Source organism: Petaurus breviceps, unplaced genomic scaffold, assembly GCF_028583685.1.
Source record: "Petaurus breviceps papuanus isolate PSGF00001 unplaced genomic scaffold, PetGlider_PUasm1.0 90887, whole genome shotgun sequence".
In the NCBI taxonomy this organism is placed as follows: domain Eukaryota; kingdom Metazoa; phylum Chordata; class Mammalia; order Diprotodontia; family Petauridae; genus Petaurus; species Petaurus breviceps.
In genome coordinates this window covers 2,331,900-2,358,996 of record NW_027187370.1, presented here as the reverse complement: position 1 = coordinate 2,358,996, position 27,097 = coordinate 2,331,900, and the positions used below count along the sequence as shown (strand labels likewise).

General features: G+C 40.9%; 1 protein-coding gene across 2 annotated transcripts in view; it reads right to left on the bottom strand.

Annotated features, from left to right (window-relative positions):
* FBXL20 (F-box and leucine rich repeat protein 20) overlaps positions 1–27,097 on the bottom strand; it is a 139,902-nt gene that overhangs the window by 60,244 nt on the left and 52,561 nt on the right. For both annotated transcript variants that reach the window (XM_069074283.1, XM_069074284.1), the window contains exon 2: positions 5,047–5,108. In XM_069074283.1, coding sequence (XP_068930384.1) covers positions 5,047–5,108 — 62 coding nt within the window. The remainder of the gene's footprint in view (positions 1–5,046; positions 5,109–27,097) is intronic.

Sequence of the window (27,097 nt, the reverse complement as noted above, 5' to 3'; positions counted from 1 at the left end):
CAGTTCAAACCATACTTCATTTTCAAAAGGAAGAACTGATCTTTTTAGGGAACAATATAATGTACTTTGTCACAAGAAATTCCAAATATTCTAAAACGTGTAATAAAAAAGATATCATGTGAAACTACATAGGACTCACTTTTGCTTTGACTATCTAAATAAAGATCCAGAAATCGCTAATTCAATTAACAGAATTCATAATTGGTTATGAACACCTGTATTTCTCCCCAAAAAGTGACAGGCAGTGCTTTATTTTTAAGTTGTTTGTAAATGAATTTATTTTCCTATAGAAACAATATAATACATAGGTCTTCGTTTTCTAAGCCAATTCTACAAAAGGCTACTTATCCTGTAATGTACTTTTAGCATAGACTACTGATACTGTACAAATCAAAACCAGTATACTGAAAAAGGTTTCTATGAGGAAATGAATTCAAAGTTTTAACTTAGTAGACTAAAAGAACTGAAGAAGGGTTCTGAAGCAAGTAGCTGGAAAAAGGACTCGGAACCCATTAGCAGAGGTAGGGCAAAGGGAAACAATAAGAAAGAGAGAATAGCTACCAGAACCATTTAGGAATGACCCTCACTTACTCTCTAATCTTTCACATGGGACATGATTTATCCTCCTTTTCCTTGCCTTTCCTCCTGTTACTGAAAACTGACACTGTGGGTAGGTTAGGTAAAGGTGACGATGAAGACAAATGTCTGGGGTTATAGGATCAACAGTAGCAAAATATTCTCTTTCTTACCTTCTGTCTTGTGAGACTTGCACTGGGTGTCAAGACAGTGTGGAACAACAGGAAAATAAAACATAATTCCCCCCCACCCCTACCCCACATCCTCCTCATGCCAACAACCAGTGTTTTAAGGTGATGGGTAGAGACAAGGGCAAGAAAAGAAGATGTTTCCTCCATCCCCCAAGTTCACTACAGACCCCACTGCCTACTATTTGCATTGGGATAAAGGTCCCTGTAGGTAATATCTACGGCAGCAAGAAAAAAACAAAGGGAGATAGAGAGTGGCAACAGTAAAAAGTGAAAATACTAAAAAAAAAGTGGAATTTATTCAGGATGCCCTGGCAAAAGCAATCATTTGTAAGGAATTTAAGTTTGGTATGAATAAGCTAGGTAGTAAAAACATAAACTTGTTTGTCTTTAACTCATAAACAAGAATACATGAAATATATTTTGTGTAGTCTCAAGGAATCTTTTCATAGACACCTATTTAATGTTGTAAATTTATCTAATTTTACTAATGAACTACTAGTGGATTTGTGAACTGTTACATCCACTCCAGAGAAATTCCAGAGAATTATGCCCAAAGTACTATAAAACTGTGCATATCCTTTGATTCAGCAATACCATTACTAGATCTGTATCCCAAAGAGACAAAAGAAAAAGGAAAAGACTTAAGTATAAAAATATTCACAAGCTCTCTTTCATGGAGGCAAAGAATTGGAATGCCCCTCAACTGGAGAATGTGGCATATGATTGTGATGGAATATTGTGCTGTAAGAAATAATGAAGGGAATGTCTTCAGAAAGACTTGGAAGGACTTATAGGAACTGATGCAAAGTAAAGTGAGCAGAACCAGGAAAATATTAGACAGTAAGAATATGGTAACAATGCTGAATTATAACAATTGTGAAACTTGGCTACTGTGATCTATACAGTGATCCACAATTCCAAAGAACTCATGATGAAAAATGCTATCCACCTCCAGAGAGAGAACTGATCAACTCTGAGTATAGACTGAGGCTTGTTTTTTTTTCTGCTTTTTTTTTGGTGGGGCCACACGGCTAACATCTAAATATTTTGCATGAAATCATGTGTTTAATGGGTATCATATTGCTTGTTTTTCCAATGGGTAGGGGAGGAACTGGAGGCAGAAAAGAGAATTTCAAATTGTTTTTTAAATCCATTTTCCCCCTAAAAATTTTTTGTCTCAATTTTCCTCCTATGCTGTGAATCTCTTCCTTAGTCATCTTTGCTTTATTCAGTATTAGAATCAAATTGCTGTTGTTGTTGAGTAGTTTTCAGTCATGTCTAACTCTTCAAGACCCTATTTGGAATTTTCTTGGCAAAAATACTGGATTGGTTTGCCATTTCTTCTCCAGTTCGTTTTAAATATGAGGAAAGTGAAGCAAACAGAGTTAAGTAACAGCTAGTCAGAGTCTGAAACTAGATTTGGACTCAGGAAGATGTGTCCAATACTCTATCCACTGCACCATACAGTTGCCCTAGAAGCAAACTAGTGCAGCAGAAAATATAGAAACTCCATCTGACAAAATCTTACAAATTCACCCCTATAGAGAAAAGCATTTTATTTTTGGTGGTAGTCTATATCTTTTATTGGTTAAAAATTCACATCTAACCCTTTTATTGGTTAAAAATTCACATCTAACCCATCATAACCTAGCTATAAAGGGAATCTTATTAATTTTTTTCATGATATCTCTAATATTCAGGTGGTATATGGTATAAGATATTGGTCTAAACTTAATTTCTGTCCAACTGCTTTCCAGCTTTTTTACAGCAGGCCTTGTCAATAGGCTAATTCTTCCCCAAGTAATTATGTTTGTCCTTCATTTTTGAAGAGGATCATGGCATCTGGGAAATGATGACTTCACTTACAGTTGATTTTGATTTGAGTGAGAGAGGGCTGTGCAAGGTCACCAGTCTGACTTTCTTCTCCAGAGCAATCTGGATCCAGTGATCAGATATTCATCATCAGAATGACTGGAGATGACCCATGGGAGATCTTGGCCCTTTGAGGCCAAGTACTTTTCAAGTACTCACTTAGAGTGGCTTTCTGGCCATTAAAATTTACCTTCCTTTGGAGAGGAGAAAAACAAAAGAAGAAGTTGCCCACTTAACTGGTTTTCTCTATCTCGCTCTCCTTTCACAAAACCTTAAACCCAGTTCACTCTGAAGTTCACAGATGGACCACAATAGGTCCTTGCCCAAGCTGTATTTTGGGCCCTCCTGCCTTAGAGTGAGTATCACTGGTAACTGTTTCTCTTTGGAACAGCAGCCCTGAGGATCTTCTCCTACCAGCTTGATTTTTTTCTAATTAAAGGGACCATACTTTGACTTACTTCTTAAAGAGGCCTATTCACTGAAAGGGAGTTACCTCACTCTAAATGAATATGTGAAAAGGCCTTAGTCTAAAAGGGTCAAGGTTTCCCACTGCATCCTGAGGAATAGATTATCTGGACACTGGATCCAGATGGCTCTGAAGGAGAAAGTGAGGCTGGTGACCTTGCACAGCCCTCCCTCACTCAAATAAAAATCAACTGTAAGTCATATCATCATTTCCCTGATGCCATGGACCTCTTCAAAAACGAAGGACAAACACAACCTGTGAGTAGACCAAGCTGCCTGAATGGGGACCCAGCTAGTTGGGTAACTCAGTTCATCCTCTCCCTCTCCCAAATAATTAATGACTTGATGGATGTTCAAATATGCATTATCTAGTTCAACTGTATTTAATTCTTCCCGACCTAGTCTCGAACACTGATATAAGTTTTCTATTTTTTGAACCAATACTTAATATGGGGTTTTTAAGTGATATTTTTTCCATCTCTACTTCCCCCCATAATTTCCCTTAGGATTCTAGAGCTCTGGTTCCTGAAAATAAGTTTTATATTATTTGGTCTGGTTCCATAAACTAGTTCCATGATGATAACTGATATAACAATAAATGTATAAATTATTTTGAATAGTATTGTTATTTTTATTATATTGGCATATCCCAGTCAAGAACACTGAATATTTCTCTTTAAAGTGCTTTGTAATTATTGCTTGATAGGTGTTTGTTTGGTGAGCCATAGTAGACTGGTTTTTATGCATTTTATAGTTAGTTTGAATAGGAATTATTTCCATTATTTCTTTCTAGATTCTGTTACTGCCACATAGAAACACTACTGATTTTTATGGGTTTATTTTGTGTCCTGGTTGCTTATTGTCACTACTATTACAATTAGTTTCTTTGCTGATTTTCAAGGGTTTTCTAGATAAACCATATGATGTAGGTTATATGACCTCTTTGCTTATAATTATGCCTTTCTTATCTTTCTAGTCTTACGGCTATTGCTAACACTTCTTAAAATATGTCAAATAACAGCAGGGGGGAAAATAGCAGTTATGCTTAATTCCTGTATTTATTAGGAAAGTTCTGGTATTTCTCAATTGAATGGTAGCATTTGGTTTTAGATACATACTTTTTCCGTGTGTTTTAAAAAAGTGTGAATGGAGAAAAAAAATTTAATCAACCATCTGATAAGATGTCAGAGACAGATCCTCCTTTTAAAACTAATCCATAAAGTAACTAACACAAAAGGATATTACTTGCAGTTCTTCAAACATGGCACCCCAGCTCCTATCTCTGTGTGTATGGATTATCTTTACCCATGCCTAAAGTGTTCTGTCTCTTCACTGCTGCCTCTCAGTTTCTTTAGCTTCTTCCAAGACTCAAAGCAAATCCCACTTTCTGCAAGAGGCCTCTCTGCTCCTTTCTGCTACTAATTCCCTCTCAGAATGCAATCTAGTTACTCTGTATTATCTTGTATGTATCTAGTTATTTATATCTTGTCTTCTCTGTCAGAATGTGAGCTTCTTGGGGTGGCTAGGTGGTGTAGTGAATAGAGCACCAGCCCTGGAGTCAGGAGGACCTGAATTCAAATCCGACCTCAGACACTTAACACAAAAACTAGCTGTGTGACCTTGGGCAAGTCACTTAACCCCAATTGCCCTCCAAAAAGCAAAAAAAAAAAAAAAAGCATATGAACTCCTTGAGAACTGGGATTGTATTTGCCTTTCTTTGTAACCCTAGTCCTTGGCACAGTGCCTGGCATACAGCAGATGCTTAATAAGGACTTTTGACTTGACTGGAATTAAATCAAGAAATAATGTAAATCTCCTATTGAGAAAACAACAGCAGCAGTAGTAACAAACATTAAGACTATCCAAAAAGATGATAATAATTCTCCACTATATGCACTGGGTGCAAAACAGAAATAAAAGAACTCTAATTTCACAGACTTACCTTAGCAGTAGTTCTTTGGGAAGCTTTTTATTGATCACAGCTTCATCATTGTTTGAGAACATCTGGGGGGACAAAAGAATGTAAAGTTCCACAACTTTCAGAAACTCTGTACTGATCAAATAGTAGAAATTCTTTTAGGAATGAGGTAAGAAAAAAAAGTAACCCACGCCAAAACAAAGTGCTTTTAAATCCATCCCTCCTCCAAACTTTCTTAGACCTGTGGAGACTATTACCATCCTTTCAGTCACTCAGATTCCCAATCTTGGAATCATCCTTGTGTTCTCTCTCCTTTATTCCCCATATCTAATAAATTACTAAATACTATTCATTCTATTACCATACCTATTTTCCTAGGTCTGGATCTCAATAACTTTTTTTCCAATAGTATTTTATTTTATTGGCTTTTTTTAAAATCAAATGCTATATTAACTTCTAGTTTGCACCATTCATTTCCGCAAGATTTTGAATTACAAATTTTCTCCCTGTTTTTCCCCTACCCCAAAATAGCGATCCCACTGGACATCCCCTCCTCCAATCTGCTGGGCACGGTGGATCTCTATGCCCCAGTGCCTATATATCTTATTTCCCAGTTACATGTAAAATAATAGATAATAGTGTGTGTGTGTGTGTGTGTGTGTGTGTGTGTATATATATATATATATATATATATATATATATATATATATATATATATATATATATATATATATATATACATATATACATATAAACATTTGATTTTAAAACTTTGAATTCCAGATTCATTCCCTTCCTCCCTTGTCACCTACCCCTACTGGGAAGATAAGCAATTCAATATAGGTTGTACATGTGTAGCTATACAAAACATTTCCATAATAGATATATTGTGAAAGACTGACTATATTTCCCTCCCTCCTATCTCACCTCCCACTTGTTCTATTCTCTATTTTGATCCTATCCCTTTTCAAAAGTGGGTGCTTCCAACTTCCCTCCCCCGCAACCTGCCCCCCCTTCCATCATGCCCCCTCTAATCCCCTTCCCGCCTACTATCTTGTAGGGTGAGATACCCTATTTAGTGTGTATGTCATTCCCTCCCTAAGCCAAATTCAATGAGAATAAGGCTGACCATTCCCTTTTGCCTTCCTATTCTTCCCCTCCATTGTAACCATTTCCCCTTGCCTCTTCTATGAGATACTTTACCCCATTCTGTCTCTCCCCATCTCCTCTCATTATATTCCTCTCTTACCTCTTAATTTCACCTTTTAAGTATCATCCCTTCCCATTAAATTGGTCCTGTACCCTCTATCTATGTATACCTGTACACATATATATATACATTCACATATGTATTCATACGCCCAAATACCCTCCTACATAGATTTATATATGTATGTGTGTATATATATACACACACACACACACACACACACATATATATATATATATACACACACATTTCTATTGTCTTCAATTATTCTCATACTGAGGAAAGTTTCATAAGTTACAATTATTGTTTTTCCCTGTAGGAATGTAAATAGTTCAACTTTGATAAGTTCCTTATGATTTCTTTTCCCTGTTAACCTTCTTATACTTCTCGATTCTTGTATATGTATCTCAAATTTTCTATTCAACTCTGGTTTTTTCATCAAGAATGCTTGAAAGTCTTCTATTCCACTGAATGACCATATTTTCCCCTGGAACATGATACTCAGTTTTTGCTGGGTAGGTGATTCTTGGTTTTAATCCCAGCTTCTTTGCCCTCTGAAATATCATATTCCAAGCCCTTTGATCCTTCAGTGTAGAAGCTGCCAGATCCTGGATTATCCTGATTGTGTTTCCATAGTATTCAAATTGTTTCTTCCTGGCTGCTTGTAATATTTTCTCCTTGATCTGGGAATTCCGGAACCAGGCTATAATATTCCTAGGAATTTTCTTTTTGGGATCTTTTTCAGGAGATGATAGGTGGATTCTTTCAATCAATAACTCTTACTTGGACTATTATACCAGCCTCCCAAATGGTCTCCTTGCTTCTGTCCTCTCTCCCATTGCCAATGAGTTCTTTCTATAGTTAGTTAACACACTGACTTCATATCAACAACAAAAAAATCTGACCATGTCACATGCTTCTTAAAAATCTTAAGAAGTTCTCAATTGCCTCTAGGTAAAGTACAAACACTCCCCAACATGGCAATTTAGCTCCCAATTACCTTTCTAGTGATACTTCATATAATTCCCTTTCCTACACTCTCAGTTTCCTCCTATAGGGTTTATTTCCTCTGTGGAACATTCAATCTCTCCCCTCCATGCCTTTGAATAAGACAGGCCTGCACAACCTGTGCCAGCCAAAGGATTTTCTGTACATACAAAGAGATGTTTTCCTTTTCATTTATTGCAAGCCACCTAAAATGCTTTGGTTTGCACTGCAGGTTATGCAGGCCTGGTATAAGAGATTCCCTCATAGAGATAGAATAGGGTAAATTATCTCACATAAAAGAGACAAGAGGAAGCTGTTACAATGGAGGGGAAGAGCAGGGAGGTGAAAGGGAATGAGTCAACCTTACTCTCATTGAATCTGACTTAAGGAGGGAATAACATGCACACTTAATTGGGTATCTTACCCTACAGGAAAATAGGGGGAAGGGGATAAGAGAGGGGGATGATAGAAGGGAAGGTAGACTGGAGGAGAAGGGACAGGGTCAAAGGAGAAAATAGAATAAGGGGGGGTGGAATAGGATGGAGGGAAATATAGTTAGTCTTTCACATGACTACTATGGAAATATTTTGCATAACTACACATGTTCAGCCTATATTGAATTGCTTGTCTTCCCAGTGGGGGGTGGGTGAGGAGGGAAGAAGGGAGAGAATCTGGAATTCAAAGTTTTAAAAACAAATTTTAAAAAGTTGTTGTAACATGCACTAAGATATATAGGGAACAGAAATTCATCTTGTCCTACAAGAAAGTAAGGGGGAAGGGGGAAGGGGAGGGATGAGGAGGGGAGGTTTATGAGAGGGTAGACTGAGGGAAGAAGTGATCAGTATACTTGCCATCTTGGGGTGGGGGGTAGGGGAGAGATGGGGAGAAAATTTGTAACTCAAAATCTGTGGAAATGAATGTTGAAAAGTAAAAATAAATTCTAACTAAAAAAAAAGAGATTCCCCCATATCTAGAATGCACTGACTTAAAGATTCCCAAATTTATTTGGCCCACCACCCCCTTTTCAAAAAAAAAAAAAAAAGAAAGAAAATTACTCAGCAACCCCCTTCCCCCAAAAATCTTTAACCCTTTAATGATTGTTGGGTTGGTTTTTTTTTAATTTACATTTTTTTAAATATAATTTTTTTTAATGACACATCTTAAATTTAATATTTATTGTAAATTTGTGGGGTTTTCCCTGCATTGTAATTTATATGATGCAATATTGCATTGTATAGCCTTATAGTTTCATATTGTAAACAAGACATTAAACAAACATATTTCTGCCAATGCATGCTGGACTTCCCTACAAAGACTACATGCTTGCCTACCAACACTTGCTTGTTAAGACCTGTCAACAGACATTGACCAATGATTGGTTATAACTTGCATTTTGTGTTTATTTGGAAAATAATGTAATCACTATGACTTTAACTCTGTTATATAATAAATGAAACATATATGAACAGTTCTTCAAAATTTTCTTATCTTTTCTTCTTTCCTTATGCTTCCACTGCCCCCTTATTTTTATTAAATGTCTCCCAATTGCACCTGAGGCTACTACTAGACCCCCTAGATCATTCCAGTGCCCCCAGGGGGTGATATAACCCACTTGGGGAACCTGTGCGCTGACTCCTCAGTTTACAGGTTTTTGAACTGTACATCGACATGATAAAAGCTGTCTTTTAGGAGTATTAGTTGGGGAGCAGTTATGTAGATGAAATGGAATAGGAAAAGACTAGTTAAGCAGGAAAGTATTTCACCAGTCTATGGCTGATTCTCCACTGAGTAGTGGCAGGAAGAATAAATAAAAGAGAACACATGAGACATGGTGAAGGAAAAATAATTTAATGGCTGATTAGAAGGTGGAAAGAAGAATGAATCAAAGATGTCTCCAAAATTTCAACACTAAGTTAGGAAAATAGTTCATGAATTGGTAAGTTAAGAAGAGATGGTTTGGGAGTTTCATGGGATGAAGAGAAAAGGACCATGAGTTGTTAAGACTGCTAAGATGAGAATAAGAAGACAGGAAGTCCAGCCCCTAGGTCAGTAACTTTGGAGAAGTCACAGATAAGAGATATGAAGAGAATTACCTGTGCTGGCAGAGCAGGAAGAGGATATGTGACTGTCTGCATAGACATTATAGTTGGAAACATGAGTAAATAAAGAAGGGAATAGAGAAGAAAAGACTCTGAAGATGCTGAGCTAAAAACTGGGAAAGAGTCAGTAGAAAGAAATAGAATGGTTAGTGAGATAGGTAAACATTTACTTACTGTGGAAGAACATAAAGATGAAAAACAACAAAATCGCTATCTTCAAGGAATTTACCCTGTAGTATGTCATATATTGTTACATACATATAATATTTTATAAGAAAATATTAAAGGGAAAATTAGAATAGCCTGAGAAATTCAAGGAAGGTTTATTCTAGCTAAGAAAGGGTGTGTGTGTGTGTGTTGGAAAAGAAATCAGGAAGACTGGATGACAGGGAAAATGATGATGACATCAGTAAAAAGAGGGAAATTAGGAAGATTTAAGACCATTAAAATTTCAGTTTTTGACATGTTGAGTTTGAAGTGTCCAACAAAGTATACAGGTAAAGAGTTTTCTTTTATAAGAGGTAGGATAGGGAAGAGAAAATAAATACTTGTTAATCGAAAAAATAAAATGGGGAAAAAAAAAACTTCATGGTGAGACAGATGAAACCATTCTAATGAGATTATATACAAATGAAATTTTATATGAAAATGTGATGAGAATCAATTAAAACATGTCTATGATCAAAGTCAATTCCAGGGTAATTTCAAATACACTGAGCTAGTTTGATTTCTAATTTTAAAAATGACTTGGCCACATTCAATACTTCCTTCTAATCAGTCTACATTCCTAAACATTTAGATTTTTAAAATCCCAGTAATTTGTTCAGTTTTTACACTGACTTGCTTTGTATAAAACTAATCATTTCCCCCCTAAATTAGATGGCTGAGGAATACTATGACTTTCAAAACACTTGTACCAAAAAGTAATGAAATTGTCCAAGAGGGACTCTAAATAATACAAGCAACTTTTAAAAAATTTATTTCATTCTTTGTGACCATCTGTTTGAAATGATCTCAATAATAATAGGAATAATAAAGCATTTCTATAATTTAGTTTAGAAACAACACAAAAAACTCAATTACCAAGTATTAAAATAAAACCTGCCAGACCAAGCCTGCAGGTTCTTTGTTATCCTTTATGCAAGTGAAGTTTGAAGTCAGGTTCAGGCTGGAAAAGTTGAGGTGGACAGACTGGGCAAAGCAGTTGAGAAATTTATTTGCTCAGCAGTGACCCTACTGCTGAATAAATAAAAAATATTTATTTATACATAAAAATACTTATTAAGTATCCTTACCACCCCCACCTCTCCATATCCAACCTGTTGCCAAGGCCTTTACAACATCTCTCCAATACACCGCCTTCTCTCCTCTAACACTACCACCACTCCAGTACAGGCCTTCATTACCTCACACCTGGATTATTTCAATGGCCTGCCTCAAGTCCCTTGGCACTCCAATCCATCCTTGATCCAGCCACTAAAGAAATTTTCCTAAAACACAGGTCAGGATCATGTCAATCACCATTCCCTCCTTCCCTCCCCCCAGGCACTCAAATAAACTCCAGTGGTTCCCCACCACCTCCAGAATCAAATACAAATGCTGTGTTTGGCAATCAAAGCCTTTCATAATCTAGCCCCCTTCAACCAGTTATCTTATACCAGAAGATTAGTTTCCTCACAGTGACAGAAACAAAACATTCTATCTTTTGATTCCAGGCATTTTCTCCTGCCCTTCCCCATGAAGCACTTTCTTCTTCAACTTCAACTACTGAGCTCCCAGGCTTCCTTTAGGTCACAACTAAAATCCCACCTTTTAAAGAAAATTTTCCCAAATTCTCTTAATTCCAGTACCTTCCCTATTTATATTCCTATTTATCCTGTATATAGCTTGCTTTGTAAATATTTTGCATGTTATCTCTTCCATTAGGTTGCAAATTCCTTAAGGGCAGGGACCAGGTTTTTTGTTTGTTTTTGGACCCTTTTTGTATCCCCAGGGCTTAGTATAGTCTAAAAAGCAGGCCCTTTAACAAACATTTGATTGATGAAGTAACTAAATCACTTCTTCTGGGGAAGGTCTGTTTTACAGCTGATAAAACAAAGGGCAAGTTAACTTGTGAGAATATAGAAATAAAATAAAGATTTATTACCATCTTTCCAATCTCAGAGAAAGACTAATGATAGAGGTGAGGGTGGAGAGGTTTTAGTAGAGAAGATGAAGCTAATACAAACAAAGTGGTTTTGTTGTTGAAGAGAAAGTGGAAAAGTTCAAACTTAACAGTGTGGGGAACTCAAAGGGTATAAACTCCTTCCACCAATGCACATCAACAACTCACCTGTGTAACTTCTAGTCTTAGAGCCAAAGTTCTTAACTTGAAGTGTATGAATTTTTTAGTAATCATATTTCAACATAATTGATTTACTTTGTAATCTTACATATTTTATTGTACATACCTAAAAACTTTATTCTGAGAAGAGGTCCATAGCGCTAATATTGCCATAAACTGCCAAAAGGGTTAGTTAGTTGATGGGGGAGGGGGAGGGGTTTATGGGTGGTGCCAGGGTTGCTTTGAATGAATATGTATAAGCTTGATATTGGGATTACCATATAAGGCCATAAATGTAAGACTGCGTTGTGATTGGCTTAGATTTGGTACCATATAAGGCCATAAATGTAAGACTGTGTTGTGATTGGCTTAGATTTGGTATATAAGCCCTCGCGTGAAAGAGCTCGCGGGCTTACCATGTAATCGCAGAAGAATAAACCACCCTGCTTCATTCCTCCGCCTTCTGTCTGGTGTTTTTCCCCGTGAGGGGCCGGTGACGACCGAAGACCCAGGATGGGTAAGTGAGAGGGCCGTGGGGCTAGTCGCCGGGATCTGTTGCAGGGGAATCACTCCCCCAACAGATTTGGCGCCCAACGTGGGGCTTGAACCTGAAACTTTCGGGGCGACTAGCTAGCGGACGGCCTGCTGGACGCAGCTGGTCTGCTCCAGTCGCCAGGCAGCCTCGAGGCCACTGCAGTCTCGGGAAGAGGACAGGATGGGGACAGGGCATAGTATCCCTGTATTTAGGCCGGAGGAAAAGGGGGTGATAGCGGCGCAACTTTACAAGCTCTGCGCCCAAAGAGGGGCAAAAATCCCCATAAAGACCTGTAGGGAGTTTATAGACAAGATCTGGGACATATGTCCATGGGTCAGACATGTCGGCATACAGGCCGATAGATGGAAGGTTGTAGGGCATCAGATGGCAGCTTTTGAGAATGGCTGCCCCGGTTCGCTGACATCCACCGATTTTTCAGTCTTTAAGATAGTGGACGCGGCATTGAATCCTTCCCCGATTGCCGCCTCCCGGTCCTTGGCCACACAGGTGGGCTCCTCATTAGCCGGGTCAGATTCAGAGTCAGATAGCGGGAAGAATAAGGAATTGAAGGACCCAGGGGGCTCCCGTCAATATCCGTGGGAGGACTTAAGAGCCGTGGTGACGAACCGAGCGGCGGGTAGTTCCGCTAGCAGTTCAGAAGAGGCAGATGAGTGCCAAGATGGCGCCCAGGGACAGAGGGAGAGAAGGAGCTATCCCCCAAAATTGGCATATTGCAGTCATTGATATCCAGGACTGCTTTTACAGCATTCCCCTACACCCTGGGGACAGGGAGAAGTTTGCCTTTTCTGTACCCTCCATAAATTTTCAGGCTCCCTCTAAGAGGTTTCAGTTTAAGGTTCTGCCCCAAGGAATGGCTAATAGCCCTACCCTCTGCCAGTTCTATGTCGCCCAGATCTTGGGGCCGATTAGGGATCAATACAAAGAGTTAATAATTATCCATTACATGGATGATATTCTTGTAGCAGGCCCCACTGGTGGAAGGGTGCAGGAGTGCCTTTCCTTCCTGATGCAGACATTAGCTCAACAGAATTTTGTCATAGCTCCCGAGAAGGTACAAAGGCACCCCCCCCATGAGTATTTGGGACACAGGATTACCGCTAGTACTGTTCAAAGGACCTTGCCTCCTATCAAATTGAGTGCTTATAAGACCTTGAATGACTTCCAGAGGCTGGTTGGCGCCTTCCAATGGATTAGAGCCACAGTCCCCTTGCCTACCAGTGTGATGCAACCGTTGTATGAGCTACTCCGAGGGGACTCTTCGCTGAGTTCCCCTAGGAGCTGGACCCCAGAAGCGGTTCAGGCAGTCGAGGAGGTTCTGAAAAGGGCCCAGACCACCTTGACTCGTTACATTCCCGGCTCTCCAGTTTATTTCCAAGTACTGAGTGACAGCGGCCCGCAGTGGGGTTGCCTGTTCCAAAAGCAAGGATGTCTAGAATGGTTATATCCAAAGGTGAGTAAGGCGTCCCTGGTGGATAAATGGGAGGCTTATTGCCTTTTTGCCCTTCAGGCTTTACATCGTTGTCGTTGCCTATTTGGGTGCGACTTTGCTTTGAATTGCTCCATTTCCCCGGAGCTTGCCACGAGTCTAGCCCAGGAGTCCTTGTCCTGGGCGACCCTTCTGACTTCGGTGAGGACTTGTAAGGTCTCTCGCCCTGCTTTGCTCCGTATGTTTGCCTCTTTGGAGCTGAGACCCCCTATACCGGTGGTTTCTGGCGTGCCCGTGCAGGGCCCTAATGTTTTTACTGATGCTACAAAGGACCGCCGCGCAGTGGTTCATGATCCGAGTGTTCCCCACACCTGGCTTTTCAATACTCCATACAGATCCACCCAAAAGAATGAGCTGTTTGCTGTGCAACAAGCCCTTCGGCTATATGCTGATGTTCCTTTTAATTTGATTACAGACAGCCAATATTGCGCCCTCATGCTGCCCCGCCTCCCTTCCGCATATATTTCTCCGCGCACTGCGGTCTTGAGGCTTCTTCAAGAGGTTCAAGAGCAACTTCGTCTTAGGCGCCAGCCTCTTTATGCGCTGCATGTTCAGTCACACATTACTTCTGTGGGTCCCATTTTCTCTGGGAATGCACAAGCGGACCAGGCCCTCCACGCAGTTAGTCTTCCCCCTCCGACAGATTCCCCTGCACAGTTGGCACACGCTAAGTTCCATATCTCAGCTCGGTCTCTTAGGGCTCTTTATGGTGTGCCGAAGAGCGAGGCCAGACTTATTGTTCGGTCATGCACTGTATGTGCCCCCTTCCGCCCTCGCATTAGGGAGGACGCATTCAATCCCCGAGGCCCTGCCCCTAATGAGCTATGGCAAATGGATGTGACACATCTCGGCCCTAAGTTTATCCATGTTTGTGTTGATACCTTCTCATCTTTTGTTTTTGCTTCCCTGCAGCCCAGTGAGTCAACCAGGGCTGTTATTGCCCATCTCTATGAAATGATTTCTATCTTAGGAGTGCCATTAGCCTTAAAGACCGATAATGGCCCGGCATATACTTCCAAGGCTTTTGCCTTGTTCTGTACTGAATTTTCTATTCAACATGCTACAGGCCTCCCTTACAACCCTACCAGGCAAGCCCTTGTCAAGCGAGCAAACCGTACACTTAAGACCGCCCTGTTTAAACAGAAAGGGGGAATATGTCGGTCGGTCACTCGTCAAGAGTTGGCCCAGGTTGTCTTTACCTTAAATTTCCTGCAAGTTAGAGATGACGGCACCACTGCCGCCATGAGGTTCTGGAGCACCTCCGGTGAGAACACCACCTCTTCTCCATTGACCCTCCCCGCACCTAGCCGGGCACTGCCCGGTTCCAGGGTAATGTGGCAGGATCGGGGGGGCCAATGGCACGGCCCTGTAAAAGTGGTTAGAAGAAGGCCCGGCCACCTTTCCTTTTTTCCAAATAATGACCCAACAGCGGTACAGCAATGGGTGCCCCTTCACAAAGTTAGGGATCTTGATTAAGGCACCACCCCGACAGGTTGGGGGGTGAGGAGAGTCCTTGTTTTTTTTGTCTTCCAGATTGTCGACTCACCCTCCTCATCCTGGGTCTCCTCGCTGAGAATGCCATGACGGAACTACGGTGGGGACTGCTTTCCACCTTCCCGAGACCCATGCCTGTGACTTCTTCGGCACAAGTTTTTCCTCGTCTATTTACAGTTAACAACACCCTTAAGCTCCCTGTTCTGCACTTCAACGACGACACCTGGCCGGTGCTAGATAACAGGACAATATCACTCAATGGGACGTTATGTTTTCAAATCACACCCACAGTCAATCCGGAACTGTCACCATGTGTCGGGCTGTTTCCTCAAGAGGCTGTGTGGTCTGACCGCCTCAACTTTACAAGCAAGAGGGTGAACGGCTCCCTATTGAGAGGACTTTGGCCGGCCCGCACAATGATTAGAGCGAAGGATAACAGTGGTCTCCTTTGTGGAGAGGGCGGAGGGGAGTGGCGGCCCCAGCCCAGCGCCCAGCCTCGCTGTCGGCCCTCCCGCCACAAGGATTTTTGGCCCTGGACGGAGTGCCAGTCACCCGCAGCTGTCCCTGTGCACCCGTTTTTTACCTTTTCCCCTCCCATCCCTTCTGCTAATGTTACTGCGGGTGTGGCAACCAACTGGACTTGCCAAGATGCTAAACCTCTTATGTCCACTGTTACCTCCGATACAAACTCGCGTCATCTTCAGTATGAAGATCCTGGGGTCACTGCAAACCCTTTTGACTTGTGGTTACTCTGTGGGGAGGTGGGCGCTTGTTTGGATTTGCGCCCCATGGCTATGCTGCTGGGTGGGGTCATGGGGTGGGGAAATGGTACATGGACAAAAATGGACCCCTTCGATTTTAATATGTCAGAGCCCGTCAAGCACGTACAGGTACCACCCATGCCTGTCTGTGTTTGGCAACCCTTTCTGTTTTTGGTTTCCAATCGGACGGGACACAATGAGTCCCTTTTCCGATGCGAGGGCAACTGTTTCTATTCTTCCTGCTGGAATGCTCAAGTGTTCCCATTGGCAGTTGTCCTCCGCCTCCCACGGTGGGTTCCCTGGCCACTTAACGTTACCAACTCTGCTTTGCAGTTAAGGCCCAAAAGAGACTTCGGCATTTCTGCTGCCATTATTGCCGCCATTGCCGTTGCTGCCGCTGCGGCTGCTGCAGCAGCCGCCAGTTTGGCCTATGCTGTGCCGGCTGCGACGGCGGTCGCCAATCTGAGCGCCTCCGTTACAATGGCCTTGACAGCCCAAGAGGGAATAAATGGGCACCTGTATACCGGAATGATGCTTCTGAATCAGAGGGTGGACCTGATTCAGGAGGAGGTTGACATCCTCTGGGAGGTAACCCAAGTTGGGTGTACTCTGCGTATGCCTGGTTTATGCGTTACTCCCGTTTTGTATGAGAATTTTACTAGAGCAGCTAACCTGTCCCGTCAACTTTCCGCTCTCCTCCTGGGCAATTGGTCCGCCGAATACGAACAACAGATAAGACAATTAAGACTGGCTATTGCAGTGGTGAATTCCACCTCTGTCTATCCTGCCGTTCTCTCCGGACTGTCTAGGTGGCTGCATGATGTTACATCCTGGTTCTCACAGTGGGGAGGCTTAACCTCCTCCACCGTGGTGTTTGCTCTTGTGATTATTCTGCTTCTGTATTGCGTCTGTAAGCTACGGCGACGTCAGGATGGCTACATGCTTCTGACCCAACAGGCACTTTTAACCCTCCAAGATGGGGGAGATCCTCAGGTATGGTTCCAGGCCATGGAGGACGTGTGACACCTGGGGTAAGACGGGGGTGACTCCATGACGGGCAACTCCTCCCTCCTCGGCCGCCTAAGACAGGACCCAGGGTGTCGGTGTCCTAGGACGGGTAAGGCTCGAGTGAAATGGAGGTGACCTAAGCCAGAGGCCCCCGCACCGCACGTCAGAGTCCTTGGCATAGGACCCCTGAGTGGCAGTTGGTTCGCTTCCTGGTCTCTCAGGTAAGAAGCTTAGCCGCCTGTATCGTCAGTAGCTGCTGAGGGCCATTGGTCCTTTAGGCTTATAGGATTACATTTTGCTTTGTTAAAGAAAAAGGGGGAATTGATGGGGGAGGGGGAGGGGTTTATGGGTGGTGCCAGGGTTGCTTTGAATGAATATGTATAAGCTTGATATTGGGATTACCGTATAAGGCCATAAATGTAAGACTGCGTTGTGATTGGCTTAGATTTGGTACCATATAAGGCCATAAATGTAAGACTGCGTTGTGATTGGCTTAGATTTGGTATATAAGCCCTCGTGTGAAAGAGCTCGCGGGCTTACCATGTAATCGCAGAAGAATAAACCACCCCGCTTCATTCCTCCGCCTTCTGTCTGGTGTTTTTCCCGTGAGGGGCCGGTGACGACCGAAGACCCAGGACGGGTAAGTGAGAGGGCCGTGGGGCTAGTCGCCGGGATCTGTTGCAGGGGAATCACTCCCCCAACAGTTAGTGACACAAAAAAAATAAAAAAATAAAAAGCTGCCTGAGGCACTTACAACTTAAGTGACTTGCCAGTCATTCTGCCTCTTTAAGCAAAATTAAATTTGTTTTCAACATGTACTATTCAATGAAAATCTTTACATTAAAAAAAAACCTTATGGATTAAGCTGATGGACTATTTATTTCATGTAATACAACATAACAAAAGTTTCAGTACAACAATGTAACAGAAACAACTTGGTCTTCACTGTAATGGAACTGAACCACTATAGACTTCCTTCAACAGAGACTACCCAACTTTGAGGCTAACAGCACTGTATGTAAGTGTAGGGAGGATTTTGATACCCTTTTAAAGTTTAGGTTCTCAGGATGCAAGGCCATGGCAATGTCTAGTTTCCAGATGTTAGATAATAACTTCCAGAATAGCCCCAAGGATTCTAGATAGTAATTCCTAGACTCATAGTAACAGATACTCCTACTGAGGCTACATTCACTACACTTGCACAGAATGATAATATTGCTAAAGTTAACTTGTGACCTTAACGTTGGCAAGATGTCTCCTTTGTCTGTTGCCCTATAAGCAAGTGGACCACTGGTCATTGAGTGAGGGAAAACTACAGGAAACCTATAGGGGTATCTGTGTGTGCCTTGACCAGCCCCCATCAAGGTTTGAGGGAATTTATACCTGTCTCAACTGACCCCATCAAGACTTAGAGTAGCTGTCCCCCCACCCCCTTCTCACCAGCCCCTGGGAGAAGGGTGAATAAGGAATGCCAAAGGAGTTGATGCTCCCATTATCAGCAGCCCTTTGAGAAGACTAGACTAGAATAAAGTGAGATTATTAACCTCTCTGAAGGTGTCTGCCTGTCTGACCAGATCAAGAGAGAACCTGTTAAGAGACTGAAGTCCCAAACCTCCAGTGCCTCCTGTGTGTTTTCTGGGAAAAAAGCATGTTGTAATTTGGAATTTGAGTTTAAAGCTTAACAGAACTTCAGTGGGGCATCAAACTGCAAAGGTCTAGAGCCCCAGACCTATGTTTCAGTGGCCACTTAAAAATCTATTGTCTATATTTGGAGATAATTCTTTAAATTTGTAGAATTACAAACAAATTTACTCTCATAAGTAATTTTTATTGACACTGATTATGCTGCTACTCTACAACCAGCCAACACCAGATGTTTTTTTCTAACAGACTAACTTTCTTGCCAGAAACTAAGAGAAAAACATTTTTCTATGGCCAGCTAAACCTAAAACAAAGTAAGTATATACCCCCTCCACCGAACATCTTATCCCCAGTAGGAATAGAACAGCTTTTTAGATACAAACTGAAGCCAGTTCATTATGATCCCATGACTAAATGTCTCCTAAGGAAAGAATCCTGAGATATAAAACAAAAAAGAAAGTGCATTTGGGGACCAGACAATGCTCAGTAGGCCCAACTTCTCATTTGAACAAGTTCTGGCACCCAACTCAGTTTCTTGGATCTTTTTCTACCTTGACTTCTTTTTTTGCTCACACACTATCCAAAATCAATGTCTGTTCTGAATAAAGAATCTTTTTTTTATCCCTACCATATCCAACTTCATCCACAAAAAAGATTTTCTGGTTCTAAGTAATCCCTCATGACCTACAAGTCATACATACTTTAAACAATAATACTCTACCTTGAAAAATCTAATATGCTCTGCTAAAAAAAACCTCTAAGGAGTTGAGGCCAAAGGGAAAAGTGACTAGATATTTGCATCAAACAACAGGCATTTAATACATAAAGAAAGGAAAGACACTTAAAAGCTTTAACTAGAAGAGGGCAAATAGCATATAAACCAAACCAATTTCCAAAAACCCTAACAGAATGGATGGCTTAAAATTCCTGCAAAAGTTCCAGCTCATGTGCCAGGACTTGAAAACTGGCAGAACTTTTGGAATTTTCCAAGGCATATGTCAGTTAGTAATTTTATGTAGTGAACTTTCATAAGTTTCTTAGCTTCACTAATGAAATGTTCCCCTTCCCTATATCATTATCTAAAAGGCAACATGGCAGACAAGCAAGAGGATGTATTATGAAGGGATCCCTTTGGGGTCCCTTGACCTCACTAGGTATATTCCCCAGTCCTATACAGTTATCTGCAGAAAGGGCAGATAGCAACAGGGCAGTGTAATCTTTTTTGTTTATGCCTCTGGATATATTAAAATAATAATCTAATCAGTAACTAACCTTAAGCAAGGGTAAATAGTAAATAGGATTAAGGGAGGCTCCTTCTACATTATCTCCATTCCTTTGATGTAGGATCTTTCTACATTGTCTGCATTCTTTGGGGGTGTCTACATTCTCCTGGGGGGGCATAAAAACTCTGTGAGCTCCTTGCATCTTTGGTTCATCTTTTTGTATGAAATGGTCCTATAAACAGACTACTGATTATACCCCCTTCTTGTTATTCTCACAGCTCTCTAGCCCACCGACTGCACTGTGATGCCCAACATGGGGCATCAAAGCTGCTGATTGAGTCTCTAGCGACAGACCCCCAGGATGTGCTGGCACGAAGCAGGCCCTCATAAAATCCCAGGGACAACGGGTTTCTTTTAAGATAAGGGGAAGGCTCTAGAAGGGCGTTCATGGCGCGCTCAATTTTTCATAATCAGAGCTCAGAAAGATGTAGTATGGGAGGAAGCTTAGTGAAGGGTTTAAAAGATGAAGGAAAAGATCTGAGAATATTACAACTTATAGTGTGTGAGAAAGGAATTTCAGTTAAGAAACAGATTCTCAAAAAAATTTTTTTAAATAGTCTATCAGGCAGCCCCATGGCTCCCTAGTGGCTCTGAGATCAGAGGACCCAAATGGGAAGCAGTGGGAGAGGCTTTTAGTTAATTACTTTAAGGAGAATGGACAGGAGAGTGACTCTAGCTCCATATTTGCAATTTACAATGTCATTAAAGTATGCCTAGCAGACAAAGCAGGTCTTAAAGAAATATTGAATGTCATGGGTGAGAGTGAAGGCAGTTATCAGGAAGAGACGCCACCCCCTGAATTTGTGGGAAAAAGACCCCTAGAAAATACCAAACCTCTTAACCTCAGCCCAAGTCCGCCCCATAATCCCATATGGGGAACAGAAAAGTCTGGGAAGCCTAATGGAAGTCCCACCACAGTTTCAGAATTATATACACCTTTTCAAAAACTCATGAAAGAGGAAGGACAGCCATTAAGAGAAATGGGATTTAGGGCGGCCAGGTGGCTCAGCAAGTAGGAGCACTGGCTCCAGTGTCAGGATGACCTGGATCAAATCCAGCTCAGATACTCAGCACCACACCCAGAAATAACTGGCCATGTAACCTTGAGCAAGTTACTTAACCCCAATTGCTTTAAAAAAAAAAAGAGAGAAATGGGATTTAAAGGCTGCAATTTGTTGGCATACCCTGTTATAGTAGATGCCCAGGGCAACAGAACATGGCAAAAACTGAATATAAAAGATCTTAAGGAGGTAAAAAAGGCTATACAGGTATATTGGGACAACAGCTTCTTATACAGTGTCATTATTCGAAAATTTAGCAGCCACAGCTTTGACACCATATGATTGGAGGCAAATAGCTAAAATAACCCCAGGGGACTACTTACAATGGGAAGCTAATTACAAGGAAAAATGCTATAGCAAGCTATATGATCTTAGGTTGGCAGAAGGACCTAATGCTTTCAGTGATGGACCTAATACATTGCCCAACACACAAATGGACTATTCAGTGGCAGTATATAGCGTGTTTCCCCAATAATAAGACACTGTCTTATTAAATTTTTGGACAGAAATACACCAGAGGGCTTATTTTCAGGGGAGGGCTTATTTTAATGAACAGTGACAGCAATTTTAATAAACAGGTAAATGTGAACAAAAAAATGTACCTTTATTCAATAAGCAAATCACTGGGGAAGAACAGGATGATGCGCTCACTGCTGCAGCTCTGATTGGATGCAGCTCAGAGCGCGGCGTGCATTTCACAGGGGGGGGACGGTGATACAGAGGGTAGTGTGTAGCGCAGAGGATCACCTTCACTACAGTAGCAATCTCAATAGGGCTTATTTTTGGGGGAGGGCTTATTTTAGAGGAATCTTACACAATAAGGGGAGGGCTTATTTTCAGGATAGGTCTTATTATCGGGGAAACACGGTAGTACTATTCAAGACTGTGCCATACAAGCATGGAAAGATATAATCAGTTCTGGTCAAGCAGGAAAAAATTTCACAAACATCATACAGGGACCTGAGGAATCATTTTCTGATTTTGTGGCAAAAATTCAACAAGAAGCTGAAGGTACCTTAGGAAGTACTGTGGGATTGGAAGAATTTGTAAGACAAATAAGCTAGATGGAATTGCAACTGAGATCATAAATCCTTTTTTGGCACTTCCTGCTGCCTCCTTGGATCAATTAATTAGAAAATCTATAGAGGTAAAGTCTATAGTCTTTCAAGCACAAATTATAGCAGAAGCGCAAGTAGCCACGGATAGGCAAAATAACAATTGTTATAAATGTGGTAAACTGAGACATTTCAGAAGGGAATGTCAAGTGGGTAGCAGTAATAGTGAATTACAACCAAAATCAAAATGCCCCAAAAGTCATAAGGGCTTTCATTGGGCTTCAGAATGTAGATTTAGAAAGTCGGGGAAACGGCCTCAAGGGCCAAGTCCTGGGCCCACAAAAAACAGCAGGGACATGTTCAGTTCAGCACTACAAAAAGTTCAGGAAGGGAAGCCAATTTGGATCCCTCCACCTCGGAAGTAACTGCTGTTATCTTACAGCCTGAGGTTAAATTTTTAAACATTTACCCAAGCCAGGAGAGAGAAGTGTTTTTTAGGAGTTCTTCTCCTGCTCCTGTGGTGGGGGGTACTTTCTTTAACCTCAGAAGGAGAATACATGGATATAAAATTCATTCCAACCTATGTGGAACAAAAGGACTGGGAAGAGTATAATAAAATTAAAATTATGAATCCCAGAAATTCCATGATCCAATTAAAACAGGAACAACAGATATTTCAAATACAGAATCATGTGGTCTCAAATCATTACAACCTCAAGACCCACCCTTCATATATATGTGGAGGGCAGGAGAATTCAGGGTCTCTTAGACACAGGAGCAGACCTGACCATTATCAATCAGGAACAATGGGACCCGAAGTGGACTGTTCAAAAATCAGATATATGATCATAAATATGAAAGGCATAGGAGAAGTTAGTCAACCTTTAAAAAGTGTGAGGAAACTCTTGGGAATTTGAGGGCATGTCAGGAAAATTCCAGCCATATTGTTTGGCTTCCTTGCCAATGGCTTTATGGGGCAGAGATATTTTATCACAACTTAATGTCACCATCACAACAAATTTTCAGGAGGGGCCCTGGATTGATGGACAGCCAACAGTCAATCCTATTGAATTGCTTACCACAAAACCTGTATGGGTGGATCAGTGACATAGCTGATCAAATCCTTGTGGGATCTTTGAATTAGCAAAGGAATCCCATCATAGATTTTATCAATCTGCTAGAATGCTTGCTAAGACCTTTGATATCACTAGAGAACAACCTAGGCAAATAGTTAAAAGCTGTCCATCCTGTGTTATTTGCAGTCCCTCTATACCCAAGGGTGTAAATCCCCATGGACTGTTACCCAATGAAATTTGGCAGTCTGATGTTACTCATTATTCTGTTTTTGGGAGACTGAAATATATACATGTAACTGTGGACACAAATTTAGGATTTACGTGGGCAAATGCTATGTCTGGGGAAAAAACCTCTCATGTTCTTATTACATGCTTGCTGCTTCAAGTGCGCCAAAATAATTAAAGACTAACAATGGCACTGCTTATACCTCAAAAGGCTTTGCTGAATTCTGTCTTCAATGGGATATTCTCCATATTACAGGACTTCCTTACAACCCCACAGGTCAGACAATTGTTGAAAGAAAAAACCGCACACTTAAAACTGCACTCCAAAAATTAAAAGGAGGAATTTGGAGTATGGGTACCCCAAGACGAATATTGGGGTTGTCACTATATGTAATAAATTATTTGACATTAGATTATTAAAATAAAACACCAGCAGAAAAATTCTGAGGTGTTACTGATCACACAATGAGTAATCCTAAAAGATCACAGCTCCAGGTAACTGCAGTTACTGAATGGGTGATATGGAAAAAAGATAAGGGACAATGGTGTGGCCCCAACCAAGTAATGGTTTGAGGCAGAGGTTATTTGTGTGTCTCCACAGATGAAAATGAGGAAGTCTGGATACCAGAAAGGAGAATAAAGACTGTGTCAACAAATGCAGAGTCTGGACATTTGGCCCACCCAAACCAGAACCTGAGGAGATTGGTGAGGAGAAGTCAGAGCCTAAATGAGGGCAAGCAGATGGTGATCCTGCTCACTACTATCATTGCTCAACTTCCAATAGCTGCCTCTACAAGATAGTGGGCAGTCCTTGATCATCCACCTTGGGTGGAGATGGTTGGGTGGGGAGAGTTTCTTCCAGAAATCACTTTAGAAGGAAGCAGGTCTGTCCTTATTGCCAAAGATTTTGATATACATAAGGCAAATGTAACCTGTCCTGTGCTTGATTTTAATTTTACTGGGTTAGTTGATGAACCATCTTTGTGCTTTTCTACTTTTAATATGTCCTCATGTAGCTTAGTACAAATTATCAAGTATCATCTATCTTCTATATCTATGCAAAAGCATAGAGTTAAAGGAAAGCTGAATGGGAACACCTATGCTAAAGGAATTTTCAGAGTTAAGGACCTAATATGCTTTGAGAACATCACAACATATACTATGGGGATTTGGGGGACTTTTTCAAATTGTTCAGGATTGTGTGGTAAACATCAGACGCTGTGTCCAGAACAAGATGAGTGGGACCCATCTTCGGGTCAAGCAGATACCCCATTTTTAAACTGTAGTTCTGACGTACCTGTTGGCCATCAGGTGGAACAGCAAACCTACATTTCCTGGCACAATGACACTAACATCAATCATAAACATGGTGGTTATTCAAAACAAAATTGGTTTGGATACTCACAGAGAGGAAACCTCAAAATATGGAAAATCCCTTTGCCATGGGCCCCAGTAACAAAGGTTTTTGCTATTTTAGCTCCTAATAAGACATACTTGAACAAGACTGACCACAGCTTTGTACGTGCTTGTTTAGGAGGGAGGTATGCATTCATGCGGGGAAATCATAGCAATGTAATATCACTAAAACTGATAAGAATTACAATGCCACATGTATTAATTGTAAGGTTTCTGAATGTTATGATAATACTTCTTTAGGGCAATTGCTATTTGTTATTAGAAGACTAGTATGGTAATGATACCTGTAGAGAGTGAGCATTGGTTTCATTGGTGTTGATCATTCTATTGCTAAAATTAATCAATTATTGGGTTCCAATAAAAAAAAAGAGGTGTATATCCTGTATTGTTCTTGGGATAATTGCTTTAATTACTACTATAGTGAGCAGTGTTGCTATGTCTGTATCCATTAGCACTGTACAAAATCAGATAGCGCAAGCTCAATTTTTACATGAATTGTCTGCCAATGTTTCAGGAGGATATTTGTTACAATCAGAAATCAACAAAAGCTTTTTATAAAGCAATAAATCAGTTTAGAGATTATTTAATTGCCATAGCTGAGGAGATTGAATTAATGCAAGTTAGACAGAGGTTAATATGTGATTATAGATATGTATATTTCTGTATGGTAAACAAACCATTTAATGAATCAGAATATAACTCAAATTAGAAATCATCTTAATGGCCTATGGGGTGACAGTAACCCAATTTATGTCCCTTGACATAAATGATTTAGAGAATTTGGCTCGCCTCATGGATCAAGAAAGTCAGGGATCTCTACTACCAAATTCAGAGGCAAAAAACATCGTTGATTGGATAAAATGGCTCAGGGAATATTATTACCTGGACAAATAAGCTTCCTAAGAAGGGGGGGGGGGTATTACTGGTCTTATATACTTGTTTACCCATCCTCATTTCCTGTTTTTCTTGTATCATTCAACAAGTGGAACATAATGTCCAACTGCATGATTCTGCCCCCAGCGTTTTGAAATTATAAGTTGGGGTAGATGTAGCCAACTTTCAGAAGTTTCTCGGCTTCGCTAATGAAATGTTCCCCTTCCCTATATCATTATCTGAAAGGCAACAGGGCAGACAAGCAAGAGGATGTATTATGAAGGGATCCCTTTGGGGTCCCTTGACCTCACTAGGTATATTCCCCTGTCCTATACAGTTATCTGTAAAAAGGGCAGATAGCAACAGGGCAGAGTAATCTTTTTTGTTTATGCCTCTGGATTTGGTCCTAGAATAATACCCTAATAAGTAACTAACCTTAAGGCAAGGATAAACAGTAAACAGGATTAAGGGAGGCTCGTTCTACATTATCTCCATTCCTTTGATGTAGGATTTTTCTACACTGTCTGCATTCATTGGGGGTGTCTACATTCTCCTGGGGGGGCATAAAAACTCTGTGAGCTCCTTGCATCTTTGGCTCTGTATGAAATGGTCCTATAATAAAACGACTATTGATTATACCCCCTTCTTGTTATTAATAACAAGATAATAATATAATTATATATATAATATAATAATATAACAAGATAATAATATAAGCCCACCAACTGTGCTGGCTGGCAGCAACTTTACATTATCACTCAATAAGTAATATTTCTTTGGTTGATAATTCAAGAATATAATTTCAGAGTTCCATAGTCATTTCCTATTCTATATAGAATTATAGAATTTCATAGCTAACTTAGATATGTTTGGGTTGGATTAGATAGCAACTTCAGTGGCTATCTAATCCAACCCAAACACAAAGCCAACTAATGCCTTGTTGGGGTTTAAGGTTTAGGGGTGCTCAAGACCCCAAAATACGAACACACCAGGTCCTGACAAATGAATTTGACTTAAGTCTTCTCTCAGTCAAATTAAAGCAAAGTTTATTAAAGGTTTGCCAAAATGGGTAGATTCTTACGGAGCCTAGGTATCTGGACAAGTGGGCCAGAATAATTCTGACACAGGCAGTCTGTGCTAGATAATTATGGGCTTCTTCATGGAGGCAAGATGGGTCTTAGAAACAGAAAGGTTGTGGGAGGAATATAGGAGTGGTCTACAGGAGTTTGGGGAGGGTCTTCAGGAGGAGTCAAATGAGGTCAGACTCCAGTAATGAAATTAAGGGTGAGAAATAGCTGGAGGCTACCAGGAGACAACAGACAATGGAGGGCTAGGTTAGTTTAAGGGTAACGATTTTGGTATAGATATTTTGAGAGGATCAAGGATGGACAATGGAGGGCTAGGCTAGTAACAGATATTTAGGTCTAGTGAAAATGAAAGGCTTATAGCCTCAGGCAAATGCCTCATCTAGTAGGAAGATTCAATCAGAGTTCTAGGGGTTTCCCAGAGCCTGTACCCCCC